Here is a 15,637-nt window from a genome sequence, read left to right as displayed (position 1 = left end):
GATTTGCAAAAGGGCGTTGTGTTTTTTCTGCTGGAGTTGGTAGAGAGTATTTTGCTTACATTTTAGTCTGAGAAAAAGCAATAAAGAGCAGCAGCTCACAGGCTTGGAGGTTATGTTAGGGTCTTTGAATATTTTTGTACGCTGTCAAATACTGCTATGTAATTTAAAGGGCAACTTCACTACTGTACTCCTATGGATGGCTGTATCATGCACAGGAGTAACGACCCAAGTGAAATTATCCATTAATGTGAAAAACACATTATGTTCAGTGGTCTCCCTTTCTATCAGGAGTATAGATTTATTCTAACCTATTTAACCAATATCAGGGCATTTTTTTTTTTTAAGTCAGTTCTGAAAATAGACTATTTTCCAGAATAGCAAAACCGAAGAAGTGAGCTAAGTAGGCAAAGCATGTAATGAAATGTTTAGTTCAGTGCTCAGAAAATAAGTCAGACACGCACGCGCGGGTAAACATGGCCATGTTAAGCCATTCACTTTTATGATAAGCTGTGCGTGGCATGCGACTCCCTGGGCACAGGAAATCAGAGGGAAATTACACTAGGCATATAAAATGCTTATGCTTGTATAAGCCCTGTGTGCTGTTAGGAATGATCATCTTTTTTGCAAGCTAGTCTCAGATCAAAGATGTAATGTTATTGTATTTTCGGAAGAATACGGTTCTGATTAAAAGAACATTTTCGTGTTTGTCCCTTCGGATAATTTTGGATGAACTGTCATGATCGAGTCTCAAAAGCTGTGTACCAACATTTAGATTATCGTATGTTCGCTTCGAAAGCTGTATTTTTCATTTGATTTTCTGATCGTGTGTACTAGGCTTTAGGCCCTGTTCACACCTGAGTGTTTTTCAGCTCGTAAAATGCTCATCTATGAAGTTCCAAAACACCCAACAAGCAATTCCCATTAATTTCAAAGGCTTTTGTTGCCTGAAGCAAAATGCCTGAAGCTCAAAAAAGTGTTTTTGGTCAGATGTCAATGCCTGCCTCCAAACATCTACAAAAAATGCCCTGAAAACGCCCCAAAAAAAAAAAAAAAAAAAAAAAAAAAAAAAAAAAAACATGCCTAAAAAGCACCTGAAAACTATATGCTCAGGTGTGTATGGAGTCTTAGAGTCTAGAAAGCGATTTTAACCCAGAATTCTCAACCAGGCGGGTTGAGGGGCTCCAGGGGGTTTGCCTAAAGCAGAGGAAACTGGCTTTTAAGTTTCCTCATTGTTTTCTAAAGTCCGTTTTGGGACCTGGAGCCTGGAGATTTCTAATGCCTCGTTTCCACTGATTGGAATGGTTCGGGTTGGTACAGTTTGGAAGGGTTATAATGGTCCGGCCTACTCAGGGGAGCGTTTCCACTGCAAGTCTGGACTATTATCTGGACTGAGCTTTTCATTTGACGTGAGCATTGAAGTTTTCCTGTCCGCCAATCAGTGGAAGGTATCATATGACGCCAGTAGCTCTGCCCTAACCATACCGTACCATTTCCTATGGCCCTACATCTGGAGGAGGACCAGGAATGGTGCGGTTTGGTTCGATTTTATGGGCCACTTTCATAATGGAAACACTCAAAATAGCATACCGTACCGACCCGAACCGATCCGCTCAGTGGAAAAGAGGCATTAGTGATCCGGGTAGGATGAAATCTCCAATCCTGGGTCGAGGTATTCAGAATAGCCAGCATACTAATTGGTCAGGTGTGTTCTGGGCTTTTAGTGGTCACCGCACCATGGTTCTGGGCTCCACCCCGGCAGACATAAGGTCAGGCCCAGGAGTCAGGAAGGGTCCACGTGGGAGTCAGTACAGCAAAAGGCTGCTAGCTGTGTGCACCAAGTTGGTCAGTGAATAGTCTGTGGGAGATAGACAAGGGCCTGAAGTGTAAGGCCAGAGCAGCAGTGCTGCAAGTACAAGCCAGAAGGGATACATTTTGTTTAGGTTAAAGAAGAAGAAATGTTGAAAACCCCGGCAAGGGGTTTTCTGAACTTCCTTTTAATTAAAATGGGCAAGAAAAGCCCTTAAAAAGAAGGCAAGCGAGTGGCGGTGTCCTTAAATGCTATACACTTGATGCGAGTTCTCACAAACAATAATGACAAAAATATTGGTATAATAAACAGGAGTGAAATATTTTTTCAAGCTAATAATATTCAACTTTAAAAGCTAAAGGCCTATACAACATTTCAATCTGGGGAAATTCTCCTTGCTCTGGGTGAAAGAGTTCACATTTTTCCATCAAGTTAACACACCTTACTTTTAAGGTGCACTGCGTCAAAACAGCCCTCTCATTTTGAAGTGGCTGTCTATGCACCTCCGAATGGTTAAAATCGCACCTGCCTGTGTGAAAAGGCCCTTAGAATAGTATCTGTACGGTAGGAAGATTGTTTGTTGGAGCCGCTGTTTGAACCAAAAATGCTTCTTGCTTTTATTCGGGAGACCAAGAATTGTATTTATTCCCCTCTTGTTCAGAATCTGCCAGCCTACACACTTTTTTTTTTTTTTTTTTTTTTTAACATGCTGATCAGACTATGATGTCCGTTTATAAAATAGAGAAAAGCCGTGAGCTCATGTTTTGAGCTGCTCATCACAGCACCCAACCGTTCTGTCTTAAATGGACAGTCTTAAAAAGTGAGATCCGAAGATCTCATTGGCCGTTACTCTGAAATATCTCATTCCAGATACTCCAGCTCAGAGGTGGAGAGTTTGGGAGAGAAGCTGGTGCGATTAGAGGAATAAGACTTCTTGCTTCCTACATATCTGCACCAGTGGGTTTAAAAAAAAAAAAAAATATTTATATATACACATACACACAAACACACACACACACATATATATATATATATATATACACATACATACAGTATCTCACAGAAGTGAGTACACCCCTCACATTTTTGTAAATATTTACCTCAAAATAACTCAACACACAGCCATTAATGTCTAAACCGCTGGCAACCAAAGTGAGTACACCCCTAAGTGGAAATGTCCAAATTGGGCCCAAAGTGTCAATATTTTTTGTGGCCACCATTATTTTCCAGCACTGCCTTAACCCTCTTTGGCATGGAGATCACCAGAGCTTCACAGGTTGCCACTGCAGTCCTCTTCTACTCCTCCAAGACAACATCTCGCAGCTGGTGGATGTTAACCTTGCGCTCCTCCACCTCCCAGTTGAGGATGCCCCACAGATGCTGAATAGGGTTTGGGTCTGTAGACATGCTTAGCCAGTCCATCACCTTTACCCTCAGCTTCTTTAGCAAGGCAGTGGTCATCTTTGAGGTGTGTTTGGGGTCGTTATATTGGAATACTGCCCTGCAGTCCAGTCTCCAAAGAGAGGAGATCATGCTCTGCTTCAGTATGACAGTAAATGTTCGCATCCATGGTTCCCTCAATGAACTGTAGCTCTCCGGTGCTCCCCGGTTCCCAGCACTCATGCAGCCCCAGACCATGACACTCCCACCACCATCCTTGACTGTAGGAAAGACAAACTTGTCTTTGTACTTCTCAGCTGCTTGTCGCCACACACGCTTGACACCATCTGAACCAAATAAGTTTATCTTTGTCTCATCAGACCACAGGACATGGTTCCAATAATCTATATCCTTAGTTGGCTTGTCTTCAGCAAACTGTTTGCGGGTTTTGTTCATCATCTTTAGAAGAGGATTCTTTCTGAGACGACAGCCATGCAGAACAATTTGCTGGAAGCACTCATATGTCTATTTCCCAAAGACAACCTCTGGATATGACGCTGAGCACGTGTACTCAACTGCTTTGGTTGACCATGGGGAGGCCTGTTCTGAGTGGAACTTATCCTGGTAAACCGCTGTATAATCTTGGCCACCATACTGGAGCTCAGTTTCAGGGTCTTGGCAATCTTCTTATAGCCTAGGTCATCTTTATATAGAATTCCTTTTTTCAGATCCTCAGAGAGTTCTTTGCCATGTTGAACTCTTCCAGTGACCAGTATGAGAGAGCGATAACACCAAATTTAACACACCTGCTCCCCATTCACACCTGAGCCCTTGTAACACTAACGAGTCACATGACACCGGGGAGGGAAAAATGGCTAATTGGGGCCAATTTGGACATTTTGACTTAGGGGTGTACTCACTTTTGTTGCCAGTGGTTTAGACATTAATGGCTGTGTGTTGAGTTATTTTGGAGGGGGCAGCAGATTTACACTGTTATACAAGCTGTGCACTCACTACTTTACATTGTAGCAAAGTGTCATTTCTTCAGTGTTGTCACATGTAAAGATACAATAAAATATTTAAAAAAATGTGAGGGGTGTACTCACTTTTGCGAGATTATATATATATATATCTATATACATTATATACACACACACACACACACGCTATATTACCGAGAGTTTTGGAACGCCTGCCTTTACACGAACATGAACTTTAATAGCATCCCAGTTTTAGTCCGTAGGGTTTATAATGGAGTTTGCCCACCCTTTGCAGCTATAACAGTGTCAGCTCTTCTGGGAAGGCTGTCTACAAGGCTTAGGAGTGTATATGGGAATGTCTAACCATGCTTCCAGAAGCACATTTGTAAAGGTCAGGCACTGATGTTGGACGAGAAGGCCTGGCTTGCAGTCTCCACTCTAATTAATCCCAAAGGTGTTCTATCGGGTTGAGTTCAGGACTCTGTGCAGGCCAGTCAAATTCCTCCACCCCAAACTCGCTCATCCATGTCTTTATGGACCTTTTTTTTGCACTGGTGTGCAGTCATGTTGGAACAGGAAGGGGCCATTACCAAACAGTTCCCACACAGTTGGGAGCATTAAATTGTTTAAAATGTCTTTGTATGCTAACGCCTTGGGAGTTCCCTTCACTGGAACAAAGGGGCCAAGTCCAACCCCTGAAAAAACAACCCCACACCATAATCCCCCCTCCACCAATTGATTTGAACCAGTGCACAAAGCAAGGTCCATAAAGACATGGATGAGCGACTTTGGAATCGAGGAACTTGATTGGCCTGCACAGAGTCCTGACCTCAACCCGATAGAACACCTTTGGGATTAGAGTGGAGACTGCGAGCCAGGCCTTCTCGTCCAACATCAGTGCCTGCCCTCACAAATGCGGTTTTGGAAGAATGGTCAAACATTCCCATAGACACATTCCTAAACCTTGTGGACAGCCTTCCCAGAAGAGTTGAAGCTGTTATAGCTGTAAAGGGTGGGCCAACTCAATTTTGAACTCTATGGACTAAGATTGGGATGCCATTAACCACTTCAGCCCTGGAAGGTTTTACCCCCTTAATGACCAGGCCATTTTTTGCAATTCGAAACTGCATTGCTTTACCTAACAATTGCACGGTCGTGCGAAGCTGTAACCAAATACAATTGATGTCCTTTTTTTCCCCACAAATAGAGCTTTCTTTTGGTGGTATTTGATCACCTTTGCGTTTTTTTAGATTTTGCACTATAAAAAAAAACAAAAAAAAACCAATCCCAATAAAAAAATCAAAATGTTTCTATCAGTTTAGGCCAATTTGTATTCTGATACATATTTTTGGTCAAAGAAATCCCAAAAAGCGTATAATAATAGGTTCGCGCAAAAGTTATAGCATTTAAAAACTATGAGATAGATTTTTGGACTTTTTTTTTGTTTTCATTAGTAATGGAGGCGATCAGCGATTTTTAGCTAGACTGCAACATTGCACTGGACAAATCTGACACTAAGTGGCACTTTTTGGGGACCAGTGACACCAATACAGTGATCAGTACTAAATAATATGCAGTTACGGTATAAATGCCACTGGCAGGGAAGGGGTTAATACTGGGGGTGATCAAGGGGTTAAGTGTGCTCCTAAATTGTGCTAACTGTAGGGGGAGGCTCTGTGACAGGCACACAGAGATCGGTGTTTCAGCCTAGCTGAGACACAGGATCTCATTGTGCCTGTCTGACAGGAGAGCCGCCTGCTTTGTTTACATAGGCAGGCGGCTCTCCTTCCAGTTTCCCTGAAGATTGCGGGAGGCTGGCGTCGATCACGCCTGCTCTTTCCGTGGTCTGGCTCCCGCTGTGTCTAATCATGCCGCCGAGACCACATGCACATAATCACGTAGATCTACACAATTATGCGCAGCCGAGCCGCCCTGCCGCAGTAAATCTGCGTGGGGCGGTTGGCAAGTGGTTAAAGTTCATGTGCATGTAAAGGCAGGTGTCCCAATACTTATGGTAATATATTGTATAGAGCTTCATGAATAATCATTAAAAAAAGTCGGATCGCCATAGTGTGAACCGACATTAAACACGATGTTTTATAATGTATCATATCCTTTTAGAAGGTACTTCCAGTTTAACCTAATAGTCGGTTCACACTATGGCGACGACTTAGGGGCGACTTGAACAAGTCGCCGTGCACCGACGTCACATAATGGAAGTCAATGCAAGTCGCTCCGACTTCGGCCAAAAATAGTGCAGGAACCTTTTTCTAAGTCGAAGCGACTTGAGTCGCTCCTATTAGAACGGTTCCCATTGCACAGAATTGAGCACGACTTGTCAGGTGACCAAGTCGCCTGACAAGTCGGAGTAGTGTGAACCGGCACTAAGCCTATCACTTGTTGTTTACAAGTTAAAATCAGTATTTATTGCTAGAAAATTACTTCGAACCCCCAAACATATTATATATATATATATATATATATATATATATTTTTTTTTTTTTTTTTTTTGGCAGAGAGCCTAGAGAATAAAATGGTGATTGCTGCAATATTTTATGTCACACTGTATTTGCACTGAAGTCTTTCAAACTCAGTTTTTTTGGAAAAAAATACACTTTAATGAATTTCAAAAAAACTAAACTGTAAAGTTAGCCCCATGTTTTGTATAATGTAAAAGATGTGGTTACGCTGAGAATCGTGAGGAAATCGTGATCTTTATTCTAAGCAAAAAATAGTGATTCTAATTTTATCCAGAATCGTGCGGCTCTAATAGTGTACATAGAGAGATTGTTCCTTATCTGTGTGCATAATGGTAATTATTTTCATCTAATTAGATGTTCTTTTTAACTTCGGATTCACGTTTTAAACTCAGCTGCAATGTAATCTAAAATATCAGAAGATTACAGGCAGCCCACCCCCTTCTACTCAGATCTCAGTTGTTTTCAGAGGAAAAACTTCTCTGTTCTCTCTCTGTGAACAGAAGTTCTCAGCTTTTTTAAACAGGCTGCAGAGGGAATCATTTTCCTCTGAAAACTGCGGATAAAACTCCTCAGTTTAATAAACGTACACCTTTATATACACTGTTTCTTTGTGAGAATTCCAGGTAAGCACACCATAAACAGCTGTCAATACAGCATTGTATGGTTTTGGGCCCTGAGCAGCAGTATATTTACTTGTGGCTTTTCTTTTTTTTAGGCCTTTCACAAAAATAGCTCCCAAGCAAACCCACAGACACATTCCCCTACATGAGTTATTATATTACCTGCTGTACAGCCAAAGTACTGTCCATCTCTTCAAAGGATTCATCAGGCCAGTTGTAAAAATCCTGTAAAAAAACAATAAAAAATGAATACTATAGAAGCTATATACCATATTTCATATTACGTAAAACAAATTTCAGCATGAATGTCAACTCCACACAACAGATAACCTCACTGACAGGTCAGATTTTTCAGATTTAAACCCCTGCTGGCTTTTTTCAATACTAGGACACCGCACTGGAAAGACCACACTATTCAAAGGAGGTCTATATTCATTATATTTATGGTTATATGGTGATAGGGGCTGGAGGTGAGAGATGTTGTCAAGATCAGAAATCCCAAGAAGTCACATCAGGGCGTAATAGTCAAATTCAGGTACTTACACTGTTTACATATAAAAATTAATAAAATTAATGATGTATTGATTACAGATCTGCTTAAAGAGGAAGTAAACCCGTTTAAAAAAATGTAAAAAAAAAAAAAAAAACAACTTGTAAAGACAAAGGAATAATGAGCTAGTATGCATCGCATACTAGCTCATTATGAAGTACTTACCTAAAAACGAAGCCCACTCAGTGCCGACAGGACGGCCAACATGTCCAGCCGTCCTGCTTCCTGGATCTCGTCCTCCGGCCATCTGATTGGCCGGGGGCGCGATTACATCACTCCCGCGCATGCGCACGGGAGCCGCCGTTTACGGCACTGGGATCTGAAGGAACGGCACAGGTGGCTGTTTCTTCAGAGTGCATGCGCCGATGACGCCATCGGCTGCATGCACTGTAAATATCTCCTAAACGGTGCAAGTTTAGGAGATATTTATAGCACCTATAGGTATGCCTTAATGTAGGCTTACCTATAGGAAAATTTAAACAAAAGGGGTTTACAACCTCTTTAATCTAAATCTTTTGTATCGTACTAGAGTTCAGGCTTAATGTGACCCCATCCTGAGTTAAAGTACTGTATATATCTAATATACACTGATAAGCCAAAACTTTATGACCACCCAACATTCAGTAGACCCCCCCCCTTACATCCAAAATAGCCTTGATCCGTCACGGCATGGACGCCACTAGACCTCTGAAGGTATGCTGTAGTATCTGGCACCAAACCATCAGTAGCAGATCTTTTATGTGCTGTAAGTGGTAAGGTAGGGCCTCCATGGATCAGACTTGTTTTTTCCAGCACATCCCACAGATGCTCAACTGACTGAGATCTGGAGAATATGGAGGCCAAGTCGACACTTTGAACTCATTGCTGTGTTCCTCAAACCATTCTTGAACCATCTGAGCGGCAGGGCATAGTATCCTACTAAAAGAGGCCTCTGCCATCAGGAAATACTGTCAAAGCCAATGACTGTAAAGCAGGGTAGAAGATTGACCCCTGGGACAGCAGATCTTACCTGAGAGGTAGTCTCCAAGGGGTGTCGGCGACCAGCCGCACCAGTACAGCATACCAGGACTGGCGAGGCCAATCCAGGACCACTAGAATGACCGGAATTCCTTCTGCCTCGATCCTTCGCAAGAGTCTTGGCAGAAGCTTGAGAGGAGGGAAAGCGTAAATCAGACGATAATGGCCTTATGGGGCCACTAGCGCTTCTGTGGCAACTTCTAGCGGATACCATGACTCTGCCACAAACCTGTGCACCTTCTTGTTGAGGGGGACGCAAACATGTGAGGGGTTTACTCACTTTTGTGATATACTGTGTATATACACATTATTGATCGACCGATATCGTTTTTTTAACGCCAATACCGATATTTTGGTCAACGGATATCGGTATCGGACGCTATTTTCGAACATTAAAAAAAAAAGTTAAAATTTAATGTCTACAGGTACCGTGGTGGAGGGATCTGGGTATCTAAAAGACCCCAAACCCCTCCTCTGCACTTAAAAGCATTCAAAACGCCAATTTTGGCTGTTTTGAATGCTGTAAGTTTTTTAAATTCAGCACCGCCAGTACCCGGGTACTCGGCGCTGCCAAATTAAAAAAAATGGAGACCCGGTCAGAGCCGAATGCGGTGTCTTCTCTTTGGCGGCCCTGCAGGTAAGATGCCCGGGTCTCTTGGTGGGACGGGAGCCACGGAAGGCGGCAGGAGGGAGGGGGGGGCGTCCCCTCCCGCTCCTTGGAATGACAGAAGAGCGGCTTCTCAGCCGCATCGGTTGTCATTACAAGACAGCTGACCGTTGGTTATGGACGCCAGTACTGGGGTGATGCCTCTAGCTGCAGGCATCAATCCGGTACAAGCACTTTCCTGAAATATCGGCAATATCGGTAAATCCAAAGGCCGATTCCGATATATCGGGGAAAGTGCATATCGGCCACCGATAAAATTGGATCATGTATGGCCAGCCTTAGGCTCTGGCAGCTTGCCTTGTGAAGTTTGGACATGTAACTGCTGTGCTGATCACGGTTCTCACAGCTGGAGGTGAAGCTGTATCTGAGGACCTGCAGTGTAAGTATCTCCCTGCTTCCCCTTTATCCATTCAGTGAATCTGTGCTTCCTCCACCTCTCCTGCTGCTTTTTGATCGCTACCCCACCAGTCAGAGAGAGAGAAAAAAATAAATAAAAAAAGTGCCTCTACCAAGATGGCCCCTGTTCTATTAGAATACCACTACCCATCAGATTCTGCAACCAGAAGTGACGTTCAGACGAGAACAACTTACTGCACATGTGCCATGGATTCCAACACAGCCGCTATGCGTTCCAATAGGTTTCCTAATGTGACAGAACACGAAGCAGCGGCGGACATCTTCTTACACCCACGCAAGTCTTGAATTTTACATTTTAGCAGTAAACTCTCTTTATATACTGAAATAGACTATTTCACCACAACTGAGTGAAATAGTCTATTTCACTTTATAATCAGTTTGTCACTGAGCAGTGCGGGGTGTACCAAGATGGTCGTCCTCACCTTCTACCTGCAGGTTTCTCGGTATACTTACTAGAATACAATAATAATACAAAATACTGTGATTCAGTATATAACCACTTGCCGACTGCCTAACGTCTATCTATGTCGGCAGTCAGCCCCTCACAGGCAAAGTGACGTAGTACTACGGCGCTAGCCAGCCCCCCCGCGCGTGTGACCGGCGGACCCGATGTCCGCCGGTCACTCGCGATCGTCGGTTACACCGGGAGAAAGGCAGGCGGCTAATGTAAACAAAGCCGCCTGTCATTCTCCCCTGTGTAACAGCACAGATCATACGGTCCTGCTATGTAGGACCGTAGATCTCTGCTGTTACATCACAAGCCACATCCAATCACAGTAAAAAGCACGCCCCTAGGGACACACTTAACCCCTCCTTTCCAAATAAAGTTAACCCCTTCCCTGCCAGTGTCATTTTTACAGTAACAGTGCATATGTATAGCACTGATTACTGTAGTAATGTCACTGGTACCCCCAAAAGTGTCAAAAATGTCAGTCAAGGGTCCGATCTGTCCGCCGCAATGTCGCAGCAAAAAAAATAAATAAATTGCAGATCGCCGCCATTACTCGTTAAAAAAAAAATAAATAAATAAAAATGACATAAATATTTCCCTTATTTAGTAAACGCAATAACTTTTGCGCAAACCAATCAAAATACGCTTTTTGCAATTTTTTTACCAAACATATGTAGCAGAAAACAAATTGGCCAAAAATGTTAAAAAATTTTGATTTTTACATTTTTTTTGTGGGGGAATTTCATATAAAAAAATGTAAAAAATATTGTTATTTTTGCAAAATTGTTGCTCTTTTTTTGTTTATAGCGCAAAAAGTAAAAAACGCACAGGTGATCAAATACCACCAAAAGAAAGCTCTGTTTGTGGAAAAAAAAAGGACGTCAAATCTGTTTAGGTACAGCGTCGCAATTGTCCGTTAAAGTCACGCAGTGCCGAATCGCAAAATAGGCCCTGGTCAGGAAGGGGGTAAAATCTTCCGGGGCTTAAGTGGATAAGGTGAGTTTACTGCTAAAATAAATGTAAAATTCCAGACTTGCGCAGGTGTAAGAATATGTCCACTGCTTCTTCGTGTTCTGTCGCATTAGGAAACCCATTGGAATGCCTAGTGGCCATGTTGGAACGCATGGCGCAGGCGCAGTAAGTTGTTCTCGTGCGAACGTCACTTCCCGTTGCAGAATCGGATAGGTAGCGATATTCTGATTGAACATCCCCTTCACACAGTGCAGAACAAGGCATGGGAAGCCGGTGATGAGGAAAAAGCTCACCTCCAGAGGCTCCACAGACATTACTAGTGAATAGCCCTTTGTGTTCTGTCTGCTTTTTGGGTACATCTTCCACAGTACATGTTTTCTTTATTAGGGTAACATGGAATTCCTGTTCCTGAACCTCCACCCATTGACATGGCTAGACTAGGGATCTCCAAACTAGGGCCCTCCAGCTGTTGTGGAACTACACTTCCCATGAGGCATTGCAAAACTCTGACATTCACAGACATGACTAGGCATTACGGGAATTGTAGTTCCTGACTGACTGGAAGGCCGAAGTTTGGAGACCCCTGACGTAGACGGACAGCTGCGAGGTCCACAGGATGTTCAGCTGTCACTCAGTGCTGGGTGAGGGAGCGCGCACGGCCAGTACGAGAACGAGCACGCAGCTGGTGGAACTGGAAGAGCGATGTCCTGAACACTGAGCCCATTCCCAGAGCTGAGCCCCGCCATCCTTCCTTCCCCGGGCAGGGAGTGTACACTCCTCTGTCAGCCCTCTCCCCTCCACAGTCCTTCCTCCTCACACCACATACAGCCGCGTAACCCTGACCGACACAGCTCTACAATGTAGGCTAAGCGCCCTCACCCGCTCTCTATAGCCGGCGGACTGAGCCTTCCTACTCCGCACTCAACCGTCCACGTAGCCCGCTGTCCCGGTGTCATTACCTGAGCTTTGGTGCCCGGCCTATTTCTTCTCAGTACAGCGGTGCCTTCCGCCATTACCATGGTAGACACTACAGACAGAATGCGGAGGTCCGGGGAATAGTGACGTCACGCCCATGTGATCTAAGGGGCGCGGCCTGGGGTGGATGGATGTCTGGGAATGGCAGCGTGCCTCCTCGAGTGTAGGAGAGTCTCAGTGGTTTCCCTTCATCTACCAATCAGATGGCGGGATAGGTTGGAGGTGAAGTTTAGCGGCTGTGGGCAGAACGAGCAGAGAGCTCCCATCTCCACCTTAGGAGATGTAAAGTCCTCACTGGAATAAAAACGGAAACAGGCGCCTCTGAGTAAGTCTGTAAAAGGTTTAATTGCAGGATACAATAAAAACTTACATAGAAGTAAGTGGGTACAGGTGCATAGGTGATCAGGGCAGTGGAGTATTTAGGTTTTGTGCTGCCCTAGGCCTGACTAAACTTGTGCACCCCCTAATTTAAATATGACACACCCCTTCCTGTAAAGGCCACACCCCTTCCTGTTTGTGACCCACCCTGTCATCTGTAAACCACAGAACATAACCACAGTCTATCAGTGCCCATCAGTGTAGCTTCATCAGTTTCCATAAGTTCAGCCTCATCAGTGCCACCTCTTTACTGCCCATCAGTGCAGCATATCTGTGTGGCCTCATCAGTGGTCACCAGTGCAGCCCCATCAGTGGCCACCAGTGCAGCCTTATCAGTGCCCATTAGTACAGCCTTATGTCACTGGAATAGTAAGATTACTCTTTTAAGATATTTGGACTTGTGTTTGCTGCCACTGATTGTAATTATAGGATTATTTCACTTATTTGTATAATAAATAGGAGGCCCATAGTCATTATACAAATAATGAAATATTTTTTTTGCTGCCCCCCCTGCAAAGTGCCGCCCTAGGCCTGGGCCTTGTTGGCCTAGGCCAGAATACAGCACTGGATCAGGGGTCTGCATGGGGCCGCCTCTTGGGTCAAAAGATGCCACTCTTCCCGTGGTCCTGTCCAGCAGGAAGTGTTGTTTACATGCAGGGATGAATTTGAGGGCTGGACCACAAGATGAGCCGCAGTGTCTGCTGTGTATGAGTCACCGGCGTGCTCACGACGCGTTTCGGAGCATGTGGTAAACTACCCGAGCGCGCTCCTTTTTCAAGCTCTGCGTGCACTGGTAGTTTACCATGGTGACTCATACACGGCAGACGCTGCGGCGCAGCCCTCAGATTCATCCCTCCATGTCAACAACACTTCCTGCTGGACAGGACCACGGGACGAGCGGCATCTTTTGACCCACGAGGTGGCCCCATTCAGACCCCGGATCACCTATGCACCTGTAGCCACTTCTATGTAAGTTTTTATTGTATCCTGCAATTAAACCTTTCACAGTCTTACTCAGAGGCACCTGTTTCTGTTTTTATTCCAGTGAGGACTTTACATTTCCTAAGGTGAACTTAAGGGAGCTCTCTGCTCGTTCTGCCTACAGCCGCCAAACCTCACCTCCAACCTGTCCCGCCATCTGATTGGTGGATGAGGGGAAATCACTGAGACTTCTACACCGAGGCATGCTGCCATTCCCAGACATCCATCCACCCCCAGGCCGCGCCTCTTAGATCACATGGGCGTGACGTCACTATTCACTATATTTTACCATAGTGTGCATGCTCTGAAACGAGTCCCGAGCACGCCGGTGACTTATACACAGCAGACGCTGCGGCTCATCTTGTGGTCCAGCCCTCAAATTCATCCCTGCACGTCAACAACACTTCCTGCTGGACAGGACCACGGGACGAGTGGCATATTTTGACCCACGAGGCAGACCCAGGACACTAGACCACTTATGCACCTGTACCCACTTATATGTCAATTTTTATTGCATCCTACAATTAAACCTTTAATAGTCTAATGGGCCATACACACTATACAATTGTCTTTAGATTTTTTCCTTTAGATTCACCAAAACCATATAATATGAGGTCAGACCTAAACACTTTTAATTTGTATGCAATCAGGCAGGCCCTTGCACTACATAGTTGAGGGTAAAGCCCTGTACACACGCACAGATTGTTGGCCGACCGATCGGCCGTCTTTTGTCCAGTGTTTGTTGGTTGAAATGTGCTCTAGACTTGCACCGGACTTTTGTTGGCCAACAAAAACCAACTTCAGAAGTGATGTCATGTGATGGTTGACTTTCCCTGTGTTTTTTCTTTTCTGAGCATGCCCAGTCTTGCTCATCTGATTTTTGTCTGCCGAAATCTGTACTGACTGAGGAACAATCGGCCGTTCTGTTGTTGGCCAACAAAAATTTAATAGCATGCACACCAGATTTTTTTCGGCCGAAAAGTCGCAGTTGGTTGTCGGAAGCATCATACTAACAAGCCTACAATCGGCCGATCGGACGTTGGCCGACAATTTACGGCCAACAATCTGTGCGTGTGTACAGGGCTTAAATCTAAAGGAAATCTAACCACAAAAGTTGTATAGTGTGGATCCAGCTTTACTCAGAGGCACCTGTTTCTCTGTATTTATTAAGTTTGAAGATTGCTTCTATTCCCCCCCCCCCATACTGGCCCTGAGTCCAGAGACTGTACCCCATCTTTCATATGGACAACAAGGATAGCCTCCAAGACTGCCTTATGGACATTATTTATTTTTAACATTCCCTTTTGCTTGCGCCACTATATATCTTTTATTTCAAAGTCCTCACTGGTCCAGGGCTGGCACCATATCCATGTCTGATACCATGTTTTCGAAGGGATATCATGGAGATATCATGGTTTTGGATACATTTATTTATTTCTGTCACTAAAAGTGTCCACTACGAGGAAGATATTGTAAAGAAAAACATTTATTTTCCCATGCAGTGGGGCTGTGCCAGCAGGTCCGAGGTTGACCCCCCCCCCCTCCAGACTAGGGGGCTTCCTCAGCACTCCATCTTCTAACTGACTTCCCCCCTGCTGGCATGACTCATGCCTGTTATTGAGTAGCCTAACCCCTTTAAGCCTAATTTTGCTGGGGATTGGTCGAGGACCTCATAAATATGCCAAACAGCTCCTCCTAGCCTCCACCAACTACATCTGGAAGCTTCTCCAAGGTTTCCAAAAACAGGGGGAGGCACCAGAGATGCTGCTTGCTGAGTAATCCAGCCTCCCCAAGTCACTCAACCCTGACCCAGATTCAACCTAGGCCTGACTCTCAGCTAAACCAAGTTTCCTACTCTAACTTCTACACACTAGCACACTGTCCAGACTAGAGGTGGCTACATATCATACATTTATATCCTGTGCTGTGAAGCCAGGCTGGGCTGGAGACTGTGCGTCTCCC

At 44.5% G+C, this 15,637-nt stretch overlaps 1 protein-coding gene across 1 annotated transcript in view; it reads right to left on the bottom strand.

Annotated features, from left to right (window-relative positions):
• The window catches only part of LOC309557966 (MOB-like protein phocein), a 38,617-nt gene extending 26,176 nt beyond the window's left edge, over positions 1–12,441 (bottom strand). Inside the window, exons 1-2 of the mRNA XM_082260854.1 lie at positions 12,301–12,441; positions 7,430–7,492 (exon numbers count right to left, since the gene is read on the bottom strand). Coding sequence (XP_082116980.1) covers positions 7,430–7,492; positions 12,301–12,360 — 123 coding nt within the window. The 5' untranslated portion in view covers positions 12,361–12,441. The remainder of the gene's footprint in view (positions 1–7,429; positions 7,493–12,300) is intronic.
• Between the last annotated feature and the right edge of the window lie 3,196 nt (positions 12,442–15,637).

This window comes from Pelophylax lessonae, assembly GCF_965119305.1.
Source record: "Pelophylax lessonae genome assembly, chromosome: 6".
NCBI classification, from domain to species: domain Eukaryota; kingdom Metazoa; phylum Chordata; class Amphibia; order Anura; family Ranidae; genus Pelophylax; species Pelophylax lessonae.
Note: the sequence above shows the minus strand (reverse complement) of the source record. Positions and strands in the feature narration are given on the sequence as shown.